The following is a 17854-nucleotide window of genomic DNA, read 5'->3' on the forward strand; positions in this document are numbered from 1 at the left end:
GCACCCAGTGATGGTGAGGCTGGAGCTGAGTGCAGTGGGACCCTCACTTCTTTGGCCAGCTAACTATTCTGTGCTAGCACACCCCAGCATAACACACCTGGCAGGGCCTGCCATCACTCAGAATGCCCAGAGCCTTTTCTGCTGGGCTGCACCCCAGTCTCATCCTTCAGTCTGTGTTCACATCCAGGATTGCAGCGTTCTGGGTGCAGAATCTGGCATTTGCTCTTGTTCAGTTTTGTGTGGATGAAATTGTGTACACATCTGGCTGTGTGCTGAACGCTGTCCAGAGGGATATGGTGACACTATCTAAAGCTTTGCCAAAACAAAAAAAAAAAATCCCATACAAGTTCCAAGTCAGCTGGGAGTTCATCATTCCCCCAGCCATGGCCATCCTGCCCAGGGCTCCAACACCCCCCCATCACCAGTGTCAGAGGAAGAAGCAAAGGCAGCATTAAATGTCTCTGCTTCATCACTGCTTGGGGATGAGGTGACCCACCTCATCAAGTGGCAGACCAGTGTTTCTTTTAGTCTTCCTTCTGCTCTTAACATACTTAAAATGCCTATTTTTACCCATCACAGTACCAGCCAGAAAGGAACAGATAAAATCTATGGGTTCCTAGTTTAAAGCTTACTGGCAATCAGAGCCATAACTAATATCTATATATGTGGACTTGCAGCATCAAGGAAGCACAAATTCTTTGAATCAGATTTGAAAATGCATTCTCAAATAGTGACCCCAAAGTATTTGTGTGTAACAGATCCTATGTCTCCTTGTATCAGTGCTCTATTTCTTGATGTGCAGGCAGGAAAGTTCTTGTTCAGTCTAAATTTTTTGTAGACCGGACATTATGGACACATTAAGCTCAGTATTTGAACACAAAGAAGGTTCTCAGTAACCTGAGCTTGTTCCACACAATGTCTTCATTTTCAGGCTGCAGGTGGAGTTTAAGCTAACCCTTAGTATGCCTTGCTTTAGGCTGTGGCAGCTGTTTAAGAAGGAAGACAGTTGGGTCCTGTCCTTTGAAGCTACCCAGGGGTCTCAGGCAAAGGTAGGTGTTTCCTTAGGCTAGGACTTTAGCCCCTTCCCATTACTTAAAAGAGGGTATCTGGAATCGTGAAACACAGCGTGTCCCTCCACCCATTTTTACTTCTGCCCCTTATTTCCCCCACTGCCCCTTTCCTGTTTCTTCCTCTAGTGGCAATGGAATTGCAGAGCCAGCTGGGAAATGCACACACAGGCCTATGGGCTCACAGGCTAAGGGAAGCTGAAGGCCAGCACATGGAAAGAGGGTCTGATCACAAACTGTCTTCTGCCTTCCAAATGCTTCCAACCAACTTTCTTGCCATATCAAATGACAGCAAGCAGTGTCCTTCCTCCCAATGCATTGTGTATAAATCCTGGTGGGAGGTGGGCTCTGGAGGCCTTTGGACTAGGCTGCTGCTGGAAGTGTTACCAGCACGAGGTCAGAGCAACTGTGGCTTTGCCTGTTCACATTTTGAAAACTCACAAGTAAAATTTAGATATAAAAGCTGTGTCAGGGTTTGTCACACCTGACTTTCCATGCTCAGGCTTCCCTGCTGACCACCAACACTTGAGCCTCACACAGCAAGAGGCCACCATAATTCGTCACAGCTTCTGTTCAAAAGCCTGAAGGCAACAGGAAATCAGGAAACCTAAGCTGAAGCCATCCTTGTGAGTCTTTTCAGGTCTGCAGGTGAAATCAGGAGTACAGCTAACACTCGGAGAAGAACACCTTTTGAGACCTGGTAGCCAAACAAACACAAGTTTATTTACAAACAAAAAAGAAAACATGGCCATCACATCAAATTCTGGTATATTTACAGCATCCAGGTGAAGGATGGGATAGCAAAAGGATAAGAGGGGCAGAAGGTTGGTATTAAGGAAGGAGGAAGTCTCCTGTTGAATTGCAGAGGAGCTGAGCTGAAACAGGCCAAAACTTCCATACTTGAAAAGCTGAGGCTTCAGGGAACACAAACAAGATAAACTCTAACTCACAGAAGTGGGCAGAGATGTAGCTCCTGGACTGACCTTCCTAAGCTCTTGGCTGAGAATTCCTCTGAAGCTGACACAGCAAAGGTGGGTTTGGGCCTGGCGCTCAGGGAGCAAGGGAAGGAGGGGTGTGACCTTTTCCTGCTAATGGATGATGAGGGGGCAGTACTTTGCTGGCCTGCAGAGGCAAGGGACCATGGAGTTGGTCAGCTGAGTTACTGACTCCATGGGTCACAGCACTGAAAGCTGGCACAGGAGAGAAGGGAAAGGCTTTGTTCCAGTCCAAGAGCAAGGAATGCAAGACAGGCCAGCTGGGATATGAGCTCCAGTCCTGCAGCCCAGGTTCAAACCCCCATGGGGCTACCTGCAAAGTATGATTATTTTTTCTTTAGTGAGCCTTTCAGCTTCTTCTCTGAGGAGCGTTGTTTCCGCACCTTCTCCTCCTTTTTCCCCAAGTTCTCATACACTGTTGACTCCTCTTTCTGCCTGTAAGACCAGGGAAAAAGTGAGGAAGAGGAAAAAGCCAGCCAAGCCAGCAGGCAGACTTGCCAGGGGCAGGCAGAGCTGGGTCTCTCTTTGGGTGAGCTCTTACTTGGAGGGTTTTCGGGAAACCTTGGGGTGTGCATTCCTCACTGCAGGGGGGTAGGCGATGTTCCCATACTCACACTCGTTTGGCTTGCCTTTCCGAGACTGCAGGAGAGGAAAAACAGGCTTAGAAGAGTGTGGTCTGGGAGATGCACCTGAGCCACAATGGAAGAGTTCTGGCTGTTAAAGCCCACTTTGTGCCAGGATCTCAGTGGAAGTTGGTGGATTGCTGAAGTGCCTGGGCTCAGCACACTGCCACTGCCAGAGGTGAGCAGCAGGTGCAAATGCAGTCTTGTACAGGAGGCAACAGTGGGGAACAAATCTCTGGAGGCACTAGAACGCCTAAAAGTCCCAAATTTCTGCTAAAGAATATTGAAACAGCAGGAACTACAGCATGCTGCCAGAAGCTACAAGGAAAGAGAAAATACACCATTTATCAAATAGCAGGAAAAGATTTTGCAGCTGCAAAACTAGGATGTGAAAGACAAAGAGGAAAGAAGAGGCAAGGTCTTTGCTTGGCCTAAAAACTAAGTTTGTAACAAAACAGCACTTGGTGATATTATTCAGAACATAGTTAAAGTAACCGCATTAAAATTTAACTGCTGTCTAGCAGTTCAGAAAGGATTGGTACTTGAACTGCTAATGAACTTGTCCCCTGAATTTAAAAGTCTTAGAAGAGAGGAACAGGGACACAGCTCTTACTGCACCATTGTAGTCTGTGTAGGTCTCAGTGTTAGCTTAAAGCTTCTGAAACAGAGCACTTGAGCTCAGAGCCAGCAGCATGCAGGGCTTAGGCTCACAGGGCGGCAGAGCCCCTTTTCTCTCACCTGGATAACTTCCAGCTTTTTCTTGGTTGCCTCTATGAACTGGCAGATGGCCATGTAGATGAACTTGTACTGGGCCTCTGTCTGCACCATCCCAGATCGCTGGGCCCTCACCATCTGGATGGTCTTCTGGATGTCAATGTCGCAGTCCAGCCCTAGCAAGGAGCACCAGAAAAGCTTACGGACACATATTCACTGCCCCCTCTCCCAGTTCTCTACCAAAAGCAGCCACAGCAGAGAACAGTCAAGAAGTTTCCACTCCTTCCATGCTCTTTATTCCTGTATGGACCTCCCAGCTCTCCCCCTGCTCAGTACGTTTGAAGTCTGGCTTTGGATGAAAAGCCAAAGCTCAGGGAAGGCTGAAGCCGTAAGCGGATATGGTACAGAGATCCAGCAGAACAACTTTCTTAGGGCTATGGCAGGATCTTCTCCCACTGACAGCTGATAGTTTTCATCCCTCTGCAGCTGAACTCAAAGGCAAAACCCTACTGGGTAGCCCAGTTCATTTTGAGTCTTCTTACCCTTGGTGGAGATTGTTTCCACTATCATATCAATGACGATGATAGTCCCAGTGCGGCCAATCCCAGCACTGCAAGGAGAGGACAAGCAGAGGTCAGAGCAAGACAGCTCCTGAAACAAAATGCAGCTGCTTCTGGGGAAGGATGTGCCTCTTGTAGCAGCTGTTCAGCAATTCCACAAAAGAGTCACATGTTCAACAGGTAGAGAGTTTGGTGTGGGGGCATGGAAGAAGAAAAAAGCAAATATTGGGACTGGCACATGCTTCACTCACATGTCCTGTGGTACAGCTGGAAGCAACAGGACAGACCTTCTGCATCTCACCCCAGATAAGCAATGGAGAATGCTTCAAACTCCAGCCTCTGTACCAACCTGCAGTGTACCAGAATAGGCCCTGCGTTGGGGATGCTCTCTTGCTTCTGGTTTATCTGGTCGAGGAAGCTGAGGACTCCTCCTGGCTCACTGGGTACACCATGGTCAGGCCAGCTCAGGTACTGGTATTGCCAGATGTCACGCACAGCCTTGCCCTGAGAAGAGCAAAGCACCCCACTGGAAAAACTGCAACCCAGTCCTGTCCCTGGCCTCTGTCCCAGGGAGAGGTGAGTCTGGAGCCAGAGAGAATCTGTCTCCTGCCCACTTCTTGGTGATCCCACCAGTGTGATTCCAGCCCAAACCAGGAGGGAACCCCAGGCCCAAGAAGGCTGAAACAGCAGCATCATCACAGCACCCAGCAGTTCCCAGGCTGAGGTGTTTGGTGGCTTGGAAGGCAGCCCTTGGTCAGACACTCACGTTATCCTTCGGGCACACGCAGAGGTGCCGCAGTTTGTACTCCAGTGCGTCGTGCTCCCCAGCGTTCTGCACAAGGTAGGGACCGTACTCCTTGGTGCTGCCCAGCTCTGGCCAGTAAGGCACACATTTGTTCTGTGTGGGCAGAGAGGGCAGGGTGAGGATGGGCAGAAGGCAGGAGAGAGAGAAAAGGCAGAGCAATGGTTGAAAGGGAAGAGAGACACCTCCAGACTGCTACTTACCCGGCCTTTTTCCACCTCCCGTGTTGTCATCACGATAATGCGTGTGTTCTCCTGCCACACCATTTGCCACAAGTCATTGACTGTGGCGTCCAGGCAGCCCTGGCTGGCGATGTAGGTCTTGGTGCACTCATCTGGGCTGATCAGGGTGTTCTGAGTGCAGACAGGGGAGGGTCAGGAGGGCTGCAGGAGCAGCAGACCTGGTCCTGCTTTGGCACTGTTCTGGACAGGCACACAGCTGTCTTATAAGAATCTCACCTTGACATAGTTGGCATTGATGTAGTCAGATCCGGGTATGTTTGGGTCCCTTCCCTGGAGGATGACTCTGGAGTGATCAACTGGGGGTGCAGTGAAAGAATGAACAGTGCAATGAGATACTCCATGCACAGCCACACAGAGCTCCTCACTGCCCTGTGCCACCTCAGTCATGATTCCCAGGGATGCCCCGTATCCTCAGCTCTCCCCCTCTGGGTTCAGACCAATCTCACTCCATCTTCCCATCTCTCTGCCTCTGTGATGGACCACAGAAGCTAATGAGTCTGATGCAACCCTCCCTCCATCCTTCAAGGACAGGAAAAGGCTGTGACCTTCCACATCAGCTCTTAAATCCTCAGTGCCATACACCTTGTAACCTGCTCTGGAGGACAGGGATGGCTTGGAGGGAGGGATGACTTGGACAGCTCTTCATTGCCTGTCTGTCCATTTGTTTTTGTTTTTTTTTTTTTTATAGTGGAGAAGCAAGACTCACAGGGCAATATGTTCTTGTATCGGTTCTTGCTCTTATTTTCAGGTCTCTGGCCCTCATGACGGTCAAACAGGTGCTTGGCTTCCTGTTTTTGCAGGCTCTGAGAGCAGAAGAAAGAACAGTCATGGCAAGGTCACAATGTATGACAGGGGAGGTGGGCACTAGGAGGCACAGTGGTGGTGGCTCTGATGACACATGGGCACGCTGTGGGGGAGCAGAGAAGTGAAAACCAAACCTAGACTTGAGAAGTCTAAGGCTTGTGCCCTTACTGTCTTGGTGACTCACTCTCCCAGCCATAAAAAAACACATTTCTACATCACTGGGTTCACTTAAAGATGAGACTCATTCCCCAGGGGAACTGGTTCCAAACAGACACTTCTTTCAGAAATAAATTGACAAGACACAAGAAATTTGTGTACAGGAAGAAGTTGAGGATGGAGAATGAGGTGGTGCATGCAGAATTCCCAAAAAGCCAAATAATGTCCCCCAACAGTTTCTTACATCAAATTCCTCCCAGAATCCAGCCTTGGATGTCTCCTCAGACAGACTTGTCTTCTTGTTCAGTTCATGCACTCTGTTCTCAATGTCAGCAGCATTCACCCTCGTAGCATAGTAAGGCTGGGGGTGGGGAAACACAATAGGTGAGAGAGAGAGAGAGAGAGAGAGAGATGCTGCTGGAGAGCAAAGTGTCCTCTGTGCACCACAGAAAAAAGAAGGAAAGGGACATAAAGCAGAAAAAAACAACAAATCAGTCCCCTCAAAGGGTGTCTAAAAACCAGGAAACTGGACTTACCTGCTTCAGGTACACAAAGGAACCAGACATCTCCTCAATTCCAATCTTCTTGAAGTGCTCCACCAGATCTGTCAAGCTGTCAAACATCTCAGCCCCTCCAATTGTGTAGCGTCCATTCTAAACAGAGGAAAAATGTGTAATGTCTCTCATAACACTCATAACAGAATCCTGGAATAGTTTGGGTTGGAAGGCATCACAAAGCGCAGCTAATTCCAAACCCCCTGCCATGGGCAGGGACACCATCCACTAGACTGGGTTGCCCAGAGCCCCCTCCAGCCTCACCTCAAACACTTCCAAGAATGGGGCATCCACAGTTTCTCTGGGAAACCTGAGCTAGTGCCTCAACAACCTCACAGTATTTTTTCCTATTATTCCATCTAAACCTGCCCTATTTCAGTTTGAAGGCATTCCCCCTTGCTCCATCACTCCATGCCCTTGTAAAAAGTCCCTCTCCAGCTTTCCCATGAGCCTCCTTTAGGTACTGGAAGGTGCTGTAAGATCTCCCCAGAGCTTTCTCCAGGCTGCACAGCCCCCACTCTCTCCACCTGTCTCATGAATAAAGCTGGTGAAAGGTAGGAAAAAGGCAATGGTGGGGTGCAGATCCATAGGCACCACCCTGCATCATCTAGGAAATGATGCAGGCAGGGCAGTCAGAGAGTTTGTCCTGAGCACATGGAGTTCATGGCACTGTGCTGTCAGTGGATCAAAGCCCAGAGGAGGTGTATCCCATTTAAGGCCAGATCCCTTCTCTCCATGGAATCTCATCATCCCACATGAAAGAAACAGGAGAAATTGTCACAGCCATTTTGGCATCATCCATCAGATCACTGCCTCTCCTCCTGCCCTCCCACTGCTCACCTCACACATGATCTTGATGTGTGTGACTTTGAGCCGCGCCCCAGAGGCACCGGCTGCTCCGGCTGCAGCATCAGAGCCAGGTTTAGGCTGGTCAGTGAGGACAGACAAGACAAAGTCCCCAGGTTTGCTGAGGCTCTCCCGCACCAAGAAGGTCCAAGGGGTAGCTTTGGCCTGGAGCAGGGACTCAGCTGCAGGGCCTGACAGATGCCCATGGTACCACCTAAGGAAAAACAAGAGATGGTTAAAAAAGAGGTGGAGATGCGGGAAGTGGATGCCCTTGGGCCGATGAGTGAAAAACAGCAGCACTGGGGAAGGGTGAGGGAGAAAGAAAGAAGGGGAAGACAGAGAGGAAGGAATGAGAGAAGGAAGGAGGAGCAGGATCTTGGGAAAAGCAGATGAGACAGAAGGTGGAGAGCTGGGCAGAGGAGGAAAGTGCAAGGGATGAGGTGGAGACAGAAGGGACCTAGGGAGCAGAAGGCTGGTACTGGAGGACACAGTGGGAAAGCACCAAGCGTGACCTGTTGTGTGACACACACAAAAGCACAGGTAAGTGATACTTTCTGCCTGGGAGAGGGCAGTCTGTGTGTTTCAGCACCTCACAGTACTATTGGGACTCTTGCCTTACTGCTGCAAGGGGCTCTGGAAACTCAAACACCAGGGAAACAAAAATAAGCCCCCACTGAGTCAGAAACTCGCCCATCAGATTTAGCAGCACCCAGATGGTTGTGCTGAGATCAGATCCATTAAAGAACCATTCCAGCAACTCCTCTTTCTGAAACTCAGTCACCTCTTCATTCAAAGGATAGTTCCCATTTTCTGAGCACATCACACTGCAGCAATCACCCTGGCCATGGGAGTGAGCACCAGGAGCTGATCCATGTGCACATTCCTGTCCTCAATACAAACACTCAGCAGCTCCTTCTCTCCTCCTAGCACAAGGTCAGGAGCATCCCCATTTGACCAAGGTGTTCCCTGCCTCACCATGGGGATGTGGGAATGGATTTACTTCCATGGAGCAGCTAACAGGGAAGGCCTGGCCTGGTGAACTTCACATTGTTAGGGGGCTATTTGTTCCCATGAACTGAGATGGAGTTCAGGAGGCCACAGTCCAGTCACAGAGGCAGCTGGGGCATTTATTCATTCTCCCCTGCATCTGGTCAGAGCAAGGGGTTGCTCCACGTACAGCAGGAGGTTCACACAGTTATTACTGGGCTCAGCAAGTAACTTTTGCTGACCCTCACCTCATGCACTGCAAGAAGCAGCTGGTGACACTTACTACACAGCTGTCATTAATTTCTGAACCTCCTCTCAGAGAACTGTTCAGCCACCATGTGTTCAGGTGCCACCATGGGATCGGTTGGCCCCTCCTGCCCATCAAAGAGGTCTCCCAGCCTCCCTTCCCCACAGGGAGGAGGGGGTTAATGGGTCCCATTCCTCCCTCCCCCAGCAAAGCCCAGCTCTTCAAAGCCACGTGACGGAAAATCACTTGGGGAGAGAGTGAGAGGAGCTTTCGTAAGAGCCCGAGGGGGGAGGGGGTAAGTTTCCAACCGCAGGAGGAAGGGAGGAAACTGCAGGGCCACGAAGCAATGGCCTTGACTGGAGAGGACAGCCAGCAGCAGACCTGCCCCTCTGCAGCCTGACCCAGAGCAAGCTGGGGTGTACCCCGATGTTTCAGCCCTGGGCCTCTCTGCTCGCTGCCTCCAGGTGCCCAAGGAGGACCAGTGGAGGAAGGACTTGTCACCCCAGAGCAGGGCATGACAGCTCCCCTGAGCTGCATCAAAGGGCCTGAAAGCAAAACACAAGGGCAAAGCCACCTGATTTGATTTAGGAACTTGGTGTCAGAGACACATGCAAAGCGGGGACAGGAAGGAGACTAAGCAGGCCAGGAATAGCAGGGGAACATGGTCCTGCTCGCAGCTACGTGAGTCACCCAGGCCTAGAATAACCAGGGAGGTTTGGGGCACGACTGAGGGCTTCCACACAACGTGTCCCTCCACAGACCACTGCAGATACACAGCGGACACCACAACCTTTTCTTTCAAAAACAGCGTAAAAATAGCAAAGGCAACCGGAAACCAGAAGTAAAAATAGATCCCTACTAGGTCTGCTGTGATGGATCAAGGTACATGCAGCTATTCCTGGGGATGCTGCCCCCATGGACACAGAGGAGGTTAAGAAAGGCAGGAGGCACTTTTTGCAGGATTTGCTCTGGGGATGCCAGCAGGACAGAAAGAGGCCATGAAACGTTTAATCACAGACACAGCAGCTCCATGCTGTCCCTGTACCTCTCTGTCGTGGGGTCAGAACAGTTGAGCGGGTATCTCAAGTCGATGATGGTTCCATCTTTGTCCTGCAGCGAGCCCTGTTGCTGTGTGTAGTACTCCACCAATTCTGACAAGGTGGCAAACTTCTCCCCTCCATACAGGTCATAGAAATCCCCAGTATTCTGGATGCGGATGTGGGTTACCTGATCACCAACCCTGTGGAATAAAACACAAGGCAGTCCAATGAGATGGTTGGGAAAGGGGCAGGAAGGTGTCCTGCACTACCTCCCACCATGGAACTAGAGCAAATCATCTCTGTGAATGGAGATGACTGGAAAGAGAAGCTCCTTGGACAACTTGATGGAGGCTCTAGAAGACACTGGGAAGCTGAGGTCATTTTACAGCTTGAGTTCTTTGAGAAGAACTCAAAGGAATAGAGACAGGATGAAGAAGATGCCAGAGGACATGTGAGGATCAGGGCAACCTGTGTATGTAACACTGCAAAGACAGAAGCTGGGGTCCAAGTTACTGACCGGACTGAAAGGGAAAAATCCCCCTGATTCCTCCGACTGGGTCTGGCCAGGAAGCTCCCATGGACACCTCGTCCCTTCAGTAAGGCTTCAGCTTCCAGCCCACTCAGGTCACGGTGAAACCACCTAGCAGAGAAAATAACAGCAAGACCAAGTGAATAAAAAAGGCCAGGCACTATTGTGGAGATCTGTAGGGTGCAGAATGGTCCCCGGTCAGCATCCCTAGGTGAAAACCAGCAGCAGCAGCATCCCTTCCTGCCTGATGCCTCCCCCAGCCTATGGATGGTTCCTATGAGAGATACGGCTTCCAGGACCATCCCTGCCCTCATCCATTCCACTTCCCTGGTCCCATTCCTCACACACACAGACCTCTCAGACCCTCTTACCTCACCATTGCGGAGGGAGAAAGCAGAGGCAGCCAAGTGGCTGCCACCAAAGCAACCCAAAAAACACAGAGGAAAAATCAGTTTGCGCTGGAAGGGAAAGGGAAGTCGGAGGTCTGTGCTGGGGCACCCAACGCCAAGCTGCTCCTGCGCCTCTTGTGAGCTGGCCATGTATCTCTCCAGGAGCTGACTGTCAGTCCATTCAGGCCCTCTCCATGCACCTCTCCCTGCACAGGTGCCTTGATCCCTGGCCCGCTGTGCAGCGCTGCTGGGCACGGGCAGGCGCGAGCCCGAACACAGCGGTGCACACACGGCTCCGGGAACAGGAAGCGCTCTGAGCCATCCACTCCACAGCCGCAAGCTGCTTTGCATACACTTCTGCTTCTCCTTTTGTGTCTTTCCTCCCCATAGCCCCTATTATTTTTGGGTCCCTGTCTTTAGCACCCAAGGGCTGACTCTTTGCATGCATTTTGGGTTCTGGCTGTGTTCACAAAACTCAGTTCTGCTCGTCCTCTGCTCCTCTTTTCCTCCAAAAGGCCAATGAGCAACACAAATGGTCCCAAATGTCCTACATGCTCTGTACAGGCACAGGGGGGAATCTGTGTGAATCCAGAGCTGCAGACTTCAAGGTCCAGGCTAGTGCTCAGAGCACTGCAGTGCCTGCCTGAAAACAGCCTGCCACGGGATGGGACTGACACGGGCAGTGGTAACTCAAAAGGGATGGGGAGGTTGGGGGAGGGTGGTGAAGCTGGTCAGGAACGAGGCAGAGACCAGGACAAACAGCTACAGGGAGCCCACACAGCACTGAGGGAGCTGAGCCGAAGACCTTCAAAATCCCAGCACCCCACACTGAGGCCAAAGCTGACAACCTGGACAACCAGGTACAAAAAGAAGGAAAACCATTCCAGTCACCTGGCTGCTTCCAGCTGTGGCCCATGACTGTCCTGCCCACAACACTGGCTTCAAGGTCTGCAGGTCTGGTGAAAGAATGGGAACTAAGCCGTGGCCTAAGAGTGCAATCCAGCTGGCAAAGGAGCCTGGCTTTTCCCTGCGGCCATCTCAACTACCCTGTGCGGTGTGGGCAGCAGCAACAGCAAGAGCCTTGCTCATTTCAAGCAGCAGCAGCAGCTGCAGACTTCCCCACATACCACCAGGCTGGGAAATCCTGCAAAAATATGAACAGGCTGCTAGCTAAGACTTAGACAAAAACTCGTGGCCAAGACAGAAACCAGCAACAAAGGGAAGTACAGGAGAGACGAGTGGGAAGCTAAACTTCATTGCTAGAAAGGCAACCCAGGCACCTCCAGCAGCTTCCTTAGAAATGCTTCTGGTTTCATGCACATGGTGAGCTGGGGTGTGGTGAGCTGCAGGCAGCCAGAGGTACTGACTTAGAACTGATATTAAAAACCAAGGAGATTTTAAATGCATGGGAGCAACTCAAGGGAACAACTTCTGCACAAAGTTGTAGAAGTTGCACCAGAAAGGCAGCACCTAAATCAGTCTAGCAGGAACAGGAAACAAGTGCTGTTTATTGCCAAGGGAGAAAAGGCAGGAACTTCCAGGGAGAAGTCCCAAAAAATAATTCCTGATATCAAAAGCATATTAGAGTATGCTGAATCAATATGAAGCCAAGACAGACGAAAACCAAAACTGAGGCATCCCTGCACCCTACACTGAAGGAGAAAATCTGTCTGAGGAACTGAACATTAGCTGGACACAGGGGAACAGGAAAAGAACAAGGTAGCAAAGAGCCCAGACTAGAATAAGAAAGGGTGAGAGAGCACTTGTCCCATGTAACTCAGTATCCTCCAGAAGGACAAGCCACAGGATGCAGTGTAATCTCCTGACAGTATTTTCGTGGACAAAAATCCCGTATCACATAATTTACAGGATGAGTTTATGCTTCTGCTTGCTTTCATTTTAGGAAAGGAGTGGATGCATGCAGCCACCCTGGTGTCCATGATCTGGGCCATCCAATTAAAAACTACCAGTAAGGGAGGGAAACGTCATCACAGAGAAGCCATCAGTCGGTATCTTCAAGGCTGCTCTCCCAAATGGCTGCAGCATGGAACAGCTGAGCCACTAAATATAATAAGACTGTAATTGAGCCACTAAACCACTTTTTAAATATAATTAAGAGGTCAAGAGATTTCAGCAAAGAGACTACTCTTACACTGTTTGTTTTTCAGTACAACACAGGTGTTAGAACCTCATCTTGTAAATCCCTCGTGGAAGCAGGCCACAGCTAGCGCAGTAACAAATTTACAGCAGAAGGTAAATGAAATAGCTAATTAAAAAACACACATCTGGATTGCTGCAAGAAAAAAGGCCCTGAGAAACTGGAAAGAATCCAGCATAATGCCACTAATGCAGTGAAGAGCCTGGAACATAGCAGAGAGTAAGCTGGGTTTATTCAACTTGAAGAAAAGATGCTTAAGGAGGGATTTAACACTTGTCTGAGACTAGCTAAAAGGGGCTGTGGGGGTTTAGAGCTGATAAGTCAGGTTCTTTTTTGTGGGACACAACCAAAAGACAAGAGGCAACAGGCATCACTTGCAGCAAGGGAAATTCTGATTAGGTATCAGGAAAAACTGCACACGTGCTCCCCCCCAAGGGGGTTCAGCACTTGCCACAAGTCTCCAGCGCAGGGGAGGAACCTCCACCCTGGCAGGTGTCAGGACTCAGCCAAATGGGGCCCTGAGCCAACTGAGCCAGTTTTGGGGCAGCAGGGGTGGGACTAGGCAGTGCAGAGGTCAAAATGGTTGTTAAAGAAAGAGCAGAGAGAAAGATTGTGTCTAGAGTTTCTTTTGCTCTTGTACTTCCTAAGCCTCTGTTAGCAGCTACTTGTAGTCAGCTGTCAAATGCATAACAAATTTTGCATCCTTTGGCAAAGAGCCCCATTGCTCAGTTACAGAAACACCCCCTCCTTTGACTTGCTTATAACCTGCTCCTTGCCTCTTTCTTAGCACCTGGTTGTTGTAAAGAAAGGAAAATCAGTCTGTGGTTCCTGTTTCTCTCCCCCTGCTCCAAGCTACTTGTGGTAACAGACCTGAAACATCCATATCCATCCTCAGGCTGAAGACTACAGCCCTACTAAGGGGTTCTTTTTGTACAGAACTATTCTACGCCTCTGACCACCTTTGCTGTCTCTCTCAGAGATATTTCCAATTCTGGCATTTTGATTTGGAGGTAAGAGTGAAGGTGGGCACAGAACTGTGGTGTTCAGAATGTTGGTGAGTCATGGACAGTGGTGATTTCTGATGTTCACTACAACCAAGCATTAAGCTAACAACTGCATGGACTTCTATAATCAAAGAGAGGTTACCATTAGTTCACAGTCATTGTTTTATATGCAATTTTGGTATTATTTTTCTGTATGAGCATTGTTTTACAAAAGCTTTTTCATCTGCTGTTCTACTGCCCACTCATTCACTACCATTAGGTCTTTCCGAAATTATTCACAAGTCAACTCCCACTCTATTATCCTGGGTAAATTTCTACCATCATCCAATTTTTTCACCTCACCAGTATTCCCAGGTCACTTGGGAATACACTGAACAGCATGTATTTCAGATAAGGCCCCTGTGATCTGACCACTGATGACTTCCCTTTGCGGTAAAAATGGGATGTTAATTCCCACCTTCCATTTACTATTCTCTAGTATTTCTTTACTCAAGAAAATCTTTATCTTCTTTTTTAATGCTGCGATTTCAGCCTTATTTAAAGACTTTGATGAGAGAATCTTGTCCAATTCTTTAAATCCAAGCAAACTGTACTGGCCAGACCTGCCTTATCCACAAGCTTGCTAAGTCCCTCAAGACCCTCCAGTTTTACAGGACCATATTTGCCTTTACAAAAGCAGATGCTGGCACTTCCTTTAGTATCACATTTATTGCTCTCTCCATTATACTGTGCACCCTCCTGCTCAGATAACTACTTTATTGTTCCATGCTTCTCTCACATTTGGGGGGAGCTAATTTGGAGCCCTTTTTGCGAATAATCTTCTTCTTGTGAATCTCAGCACAGAGATGATTTCAGACAGGAGGTTTTGCTGTTCTGTACAGAAGTCTGTTGTAGTTCAGTCATTAGTGCAGAGCAAAGGCTGCCTGTGGATGGGCTGATGGACCATCTTCCTGTGACTTGCCAAAGCCACATGCTCTCCACCAGGCCTTGAGGCTCTAGAACAGTGTGGGACCACTGTGGTTGCCCAAATTCTTACCAGAGAGTAATGCCAGTGTGAATCCCATTTCCTGACACCCTTCCAGAGCAGGGTGCCTGTTTGGACTGACTGTGAGGATTGTATATCCCACTTTTTGTTCCGTAAAGGGCTAGAAAAGATTGCAGCAAATAAAGGAATAACCAGTATTTAAAAGGCCAGGCAGCTGACATCTCTCTCTGCAAAACCATTCAGAGATGCTGCAGCTGCAGGGTGGCAGAGGAACTGCAGCACACTAGGCATCACAAACCCTGATTGCTCCTTATCAAAGTAAGAAGGAGCAACAGTAACAACGTAAAGCACCGCGACCTCCAATCCTCTGGCTAGCTCTAATGGGCAGCTCCTATTAGAAACTCGGTTTTTTTCCCTTCTGTGCCTGATTCCTACTGCTGCTATTTTTATTTTTCTCACCAACAACTCTTGTTTTCTTGCCCTAACTAGCATTCACAGCACTCACCCACGGGATGGCATCAGGGTCTTGTCTTTCAGATCCCCACTGATGGAGGACTGACAGGAGCTGGTGGAGGAAGTACCACAGCCCTCAACCAAGGGGGTCCTACTAAAGAAAATAAAGCAATATTGGAATTACCAAGAAAGGATCTAGAAACGGATTTGGGAGGGAGATCAAAGACCTGGATAGAGCAGAGGTGGCCTGGCACCCTGGCGGCAGGGCTGGATGCTCATGGCGGTGAGTGCCGGGGCGCTGGAGCAGCAGCTGGCCGTGCCTGCGGGTGCAGCACCTCCCGTGACTCACCTGAGCCCGATCCGCACAGGCGAAGCTCCGAACTCCGCCTGCTCCCAGGCGGAATAAGGAGGAGGTAGCTCCAGGTCAGGCAAACCTCAGGCCTCAAGCCGCGGGCTTAATTTCCACCATTTGCAAAGCACTTCCTGGACTGCAGTTAATGAATAATCAAAGGGGTGGGGGAAGGCCAAGGCCAGGCTCGGAGAGGTAGATGGAGACGGAAGGGACGGACTGCTCTTCCTGCCTCCCATCCACTGAGCTCACGCCCTCGCTGGCTGCATTCCTGCCCGCTTTGTAACTGGGAGCACAGAACGCCCGACGCAGCTCCCTCACACCTGGCTTGCAGCTCCCTGCTCTCCCAGGCCTGGCTCCTTCACTCTCAGCCCTTTTCCCCTGTTCCTGTCGCCAAGGACCTCAATTCTTCCAAGGACAACAGGGACAAAGGGCAGGAGGCTACAAGCAGACATACCTGATGTCCCTCTGAATGACACGGGAAAGAAAACATTGCAAAGGAGCAAGGCTGCACCACTAGGTTGATCCCTCTGCAGTCCGAAAAAAACAGGTGAGATACAATTTTTATGTTGTTTATGTTGTTGTAATCCAGGCTGCAGCCAAACGGGGCAAGCCCAGCCCTCCCACGCTCGGCCGCTCCCTGCTGCATCTCTCCGCTTGCCTTTTTCACTAAGGATAATGTGCTGGATTGCACATTCAGCCACAAAACAACGCAGCCACAGGCACTGGGGGCAGGAGTAAATTAGCACTGACCCTACTGCGACAGGGGCCTCAATGGCATTTACAACACTTGCTGAACAGCACTAGATCGTGTTGAGGGACACATTATGCTTCAAACAGCACGTCTGAATATGCTTGCCCTTGTAAAGTGCTTAATACCTGTCTCTCTGATACCAGATCCTAGGGCTTCACACCGAGGCTCTGCACAAACCTTTTTGCAGAACGTGGTGTATACTGGGCCTCCCAAAAGAGCGTCACAAGTGTCATGCAGAGAGCACTGCTGTACCTGCCTCTGCACCAGGGAGCAGCACTGCTGAGCTCACGGCCATTCATGAAACACGGGCATTTTCAACACACGCTTTATTCACGAGCAGACACAGGAGCAGGCACGAAGCATCCCATTCCTTCCAGGACCGCGTCTCCCTTGTTCAATGCCCCATTCCCAGGGCTGACAGGACCTGCACCTTGGAAGCACGGCACCAGCCGGAGCACCGGCAGAGCTCCGCGGGCTCAGGAGGCAGCAACTCCGCCGGTGCCGGCCCCGTGCGGCGGCAGCGTCATGGGCGGCAGGAACATGGCCTTGAGCTTGCCGGACATGCTGGCGATCTCCGGGTCCTGCGACTCGTAGGACTTGATCAGCCGGGCGAATTTCAGGACGCCTGCAAGGGAAGGGGGTGGGCGGGAAGCTCCGCTGCCGCGACGGGCCCGGAGCATCCTGCCCGGCGGGGGAACAACCCACCTTCGCCGTCGCTGCTGAACCCGTAGGCCTTGATCACGTCCTGCTGGATCTGGGTGGCCACGGGCAGCAGGAACTGCAGCATCTTGCCCATGTCATTGCAGGCGTTGTCCCGAGCCTCCTCCATGCGCTGCGCGTTCTCGGGCGCCCCAAACGCCTTGATCACCTCCGCCAGCACGGCTGCGGGATACGGGCACTCAGCCGCCCGCCGGCCTCCCGTATCCAGCGGCGCGGCACAGGCCCTCCGCCGCCGGCCCGCCCGGGACACGGACCCGCCCGCACTCACCCTTCGCCTGCTCCGCGCTCAGCGCCGGCGGCACCGGGGGCTGCGCGGAGGCCGCCATGGGGCGCGGCGGGGCGGCCGCGGCCCCACACCGATGAGCACCGGCTGCAGCCCGGCCCGGCCCGAACGCGCCTGCGCCTCCCCGCCTCGTTCTGCCATTGCACCGCCCGTGGGAGCGGCTTCCCGCGGGCGCGGGAAACCTACTGGACAAATTCTAAAAGAGCTGAAATCACTGCCGGAAACTGAGCACGGGCGAGGACCCCCTCCGGGCCGACCCACCCCGAGGTGAGGGCGAGGGATCTTCTTATCCTGGGCCATTTCCCCTGCGGGTCCCCGACCCAGTGCCGCCCGCCTGCCCCGCTCAAAGCCGATACCGGCGGTCTCCGGTGCCCCCAAACGGGCCAGCCGTGCCTCCCGGATCGTATGCAAATTTCTCGCTTCTCATTGGTCCGCGGTGGGCACGCCCCGCCTCTCCCCGCGGTGGCAGGGCTCCGGCCCAACGGCTCCCGCACGCCTTTCCCGAGGCGTTGCCCACTTCCAGCCTCTCCCACTTTTCACGGGGAGTGTTTCTGCCCTTCCCCCCCGGCCCCACTGAAAAGAAATGAACACAT

The 17854-nt window shown here is 51.2% G+C and overlaps 2 protein-coding genes and 1 non-coding gene across 7 annotated transcripts; all 3 read right to left on the minus strand.

The window, feature by feature from the left end:
• Positions 1-1768: 1768 nt before the first annotated feature.
• On the minus strand, positions 1769-16639 carry PTPN6 (protein tyrosine phosphatase non-receptor type 6). Of its 5 annotated transcripts, none has more exons than XM_077174201.1 (15): positions 16511-16639; positions 10155-10277; positions 9643-9837; positions 7358-7577; positions 6500-6616; positions 6208-6324; positions 5710-5806; positions 5220-5299; positions 4965-5114; positions 4726-4857; positions 4309-4463; positions 3942-4009; positions 3424-3575; positions 2604-2701; positions 1769-2497 (listed from the first exon to the last, which is right to left on the minus strand). In XM_077174201.1, exons 1-15 carry the CDS (start codon positions 16555-16557, stop codon positions 2389-2391), a joined length of 1860 nt encoding a protein of 619 aa, XP_077030316.1. In that variant the 5' UTR covers positions 16558-16639; the 3' UTR covers positions 1769-2388. The 5 variants fall into 5 exon arrangements, with proteins under 5 accessions (XP_077030316.1, XP_077030315.1, XP_077030317.1 ...); XM_077174200.1 differs by having other exon boundaries at positions 16436-16558; XM_077174202.1 differs by lacking the exon at positions 16511-16639 and adding an exon at positions 15208-16352.
• On the minus strand, positions 16568-17405 carry C2H12orf57 (chromosome 2 C12orf57 homolog). The gene is made up of 3 exons (XM_054627754.2): positions 17247-17405; positions 16964-17140; positions 16568-16883 (listed from the first exon to the last, which is right to left on the minus strand). The coding sequence occupies exons 1-3, from the start codon at positions 17302-17304 to the stop codon at positions 16735-16737; spliced, it is 384 nt and encodes a 127-aa protein (XP_054483729.1). The 5' UTR covers positions 17305-17405; the 3' UTR covers positions 16568-16734.
• A 12-nt stretch (positions 17406-17417) lies between these two features.
• Positions 17418-17478, minus strand: LOC129117738 (U7 small nuclear RNA). Its single transcript, XR_008533901.2, has one exon. It is a non-coding gene; the product is annotated as a U7 small nuclear RNA (small nuclear RNA).
• Positions 17479-17854: the final 376 nt, after the last annotated feature.

Source organism: Agelaius phoeniceus, chromosome 2 (genome assembly GCF_051311805.1).
Source record: "Agelaius phoeniceus isolate bAgePho1 chromosome 2, bAgePho1.hap1, whole genome shotgun sequence".
NCBI classification, from domain to species: Eukaryota; Metazoa; Chordata; class Aves; order Passeriformes; family Icteridae; genus Agelaius; species Agelaius phoeniceus.

Excerpts from the sequence above, each read along its gene's own strand:
- PTPN6 (XM_077174199.1), bottom strand. The coding sequence starts at position 10,906 with ATGCAAAGCAGCTTGCGGCTGTGGAGTGGATGGCTCAGAGCGCTTCCT. Across the intron at positions 3,576-3,941 it reads GGAAACAATCTCCACCAAGG|GGCTGGACTGCGACATTGAC; the intron begins GTAAGAAGACTC and ends GCTCCTTGCTAG. Across the intron at positions 2,498-2,603 it reads GTTTCCCGAAAACCCTCCAA|GCAGAAAGAGGAGTCAACAG; the intron begins GTAAGAGCTCAC and ends CTGGTCTTACAG.
- C2H12orf57 (XM_054627754.2), bottom strand. The coding sequence starts at position 17,304 with ATGGCGGCCTCCGCGCAGCCCCCGGTGCCGCCGGCGCTGAGCGCGGAG. Across the intron at positions 17,141-17,246 it reads GAGCGCGGAGCAGGCGAAGG|CCGTGCTGGCGGAGGTGATC; the intron begins GTGAGTGCGGGC and ends CGTATCCCGCAG. Across the intron at positions 16,884-16,963 it reads GTTCAGCAGCGACGGCGAAG|GCGTCCTGAAATTCGCCCGG; the intron begins GTGGGTTGTTCC and ends CTTCCCTTGCAG.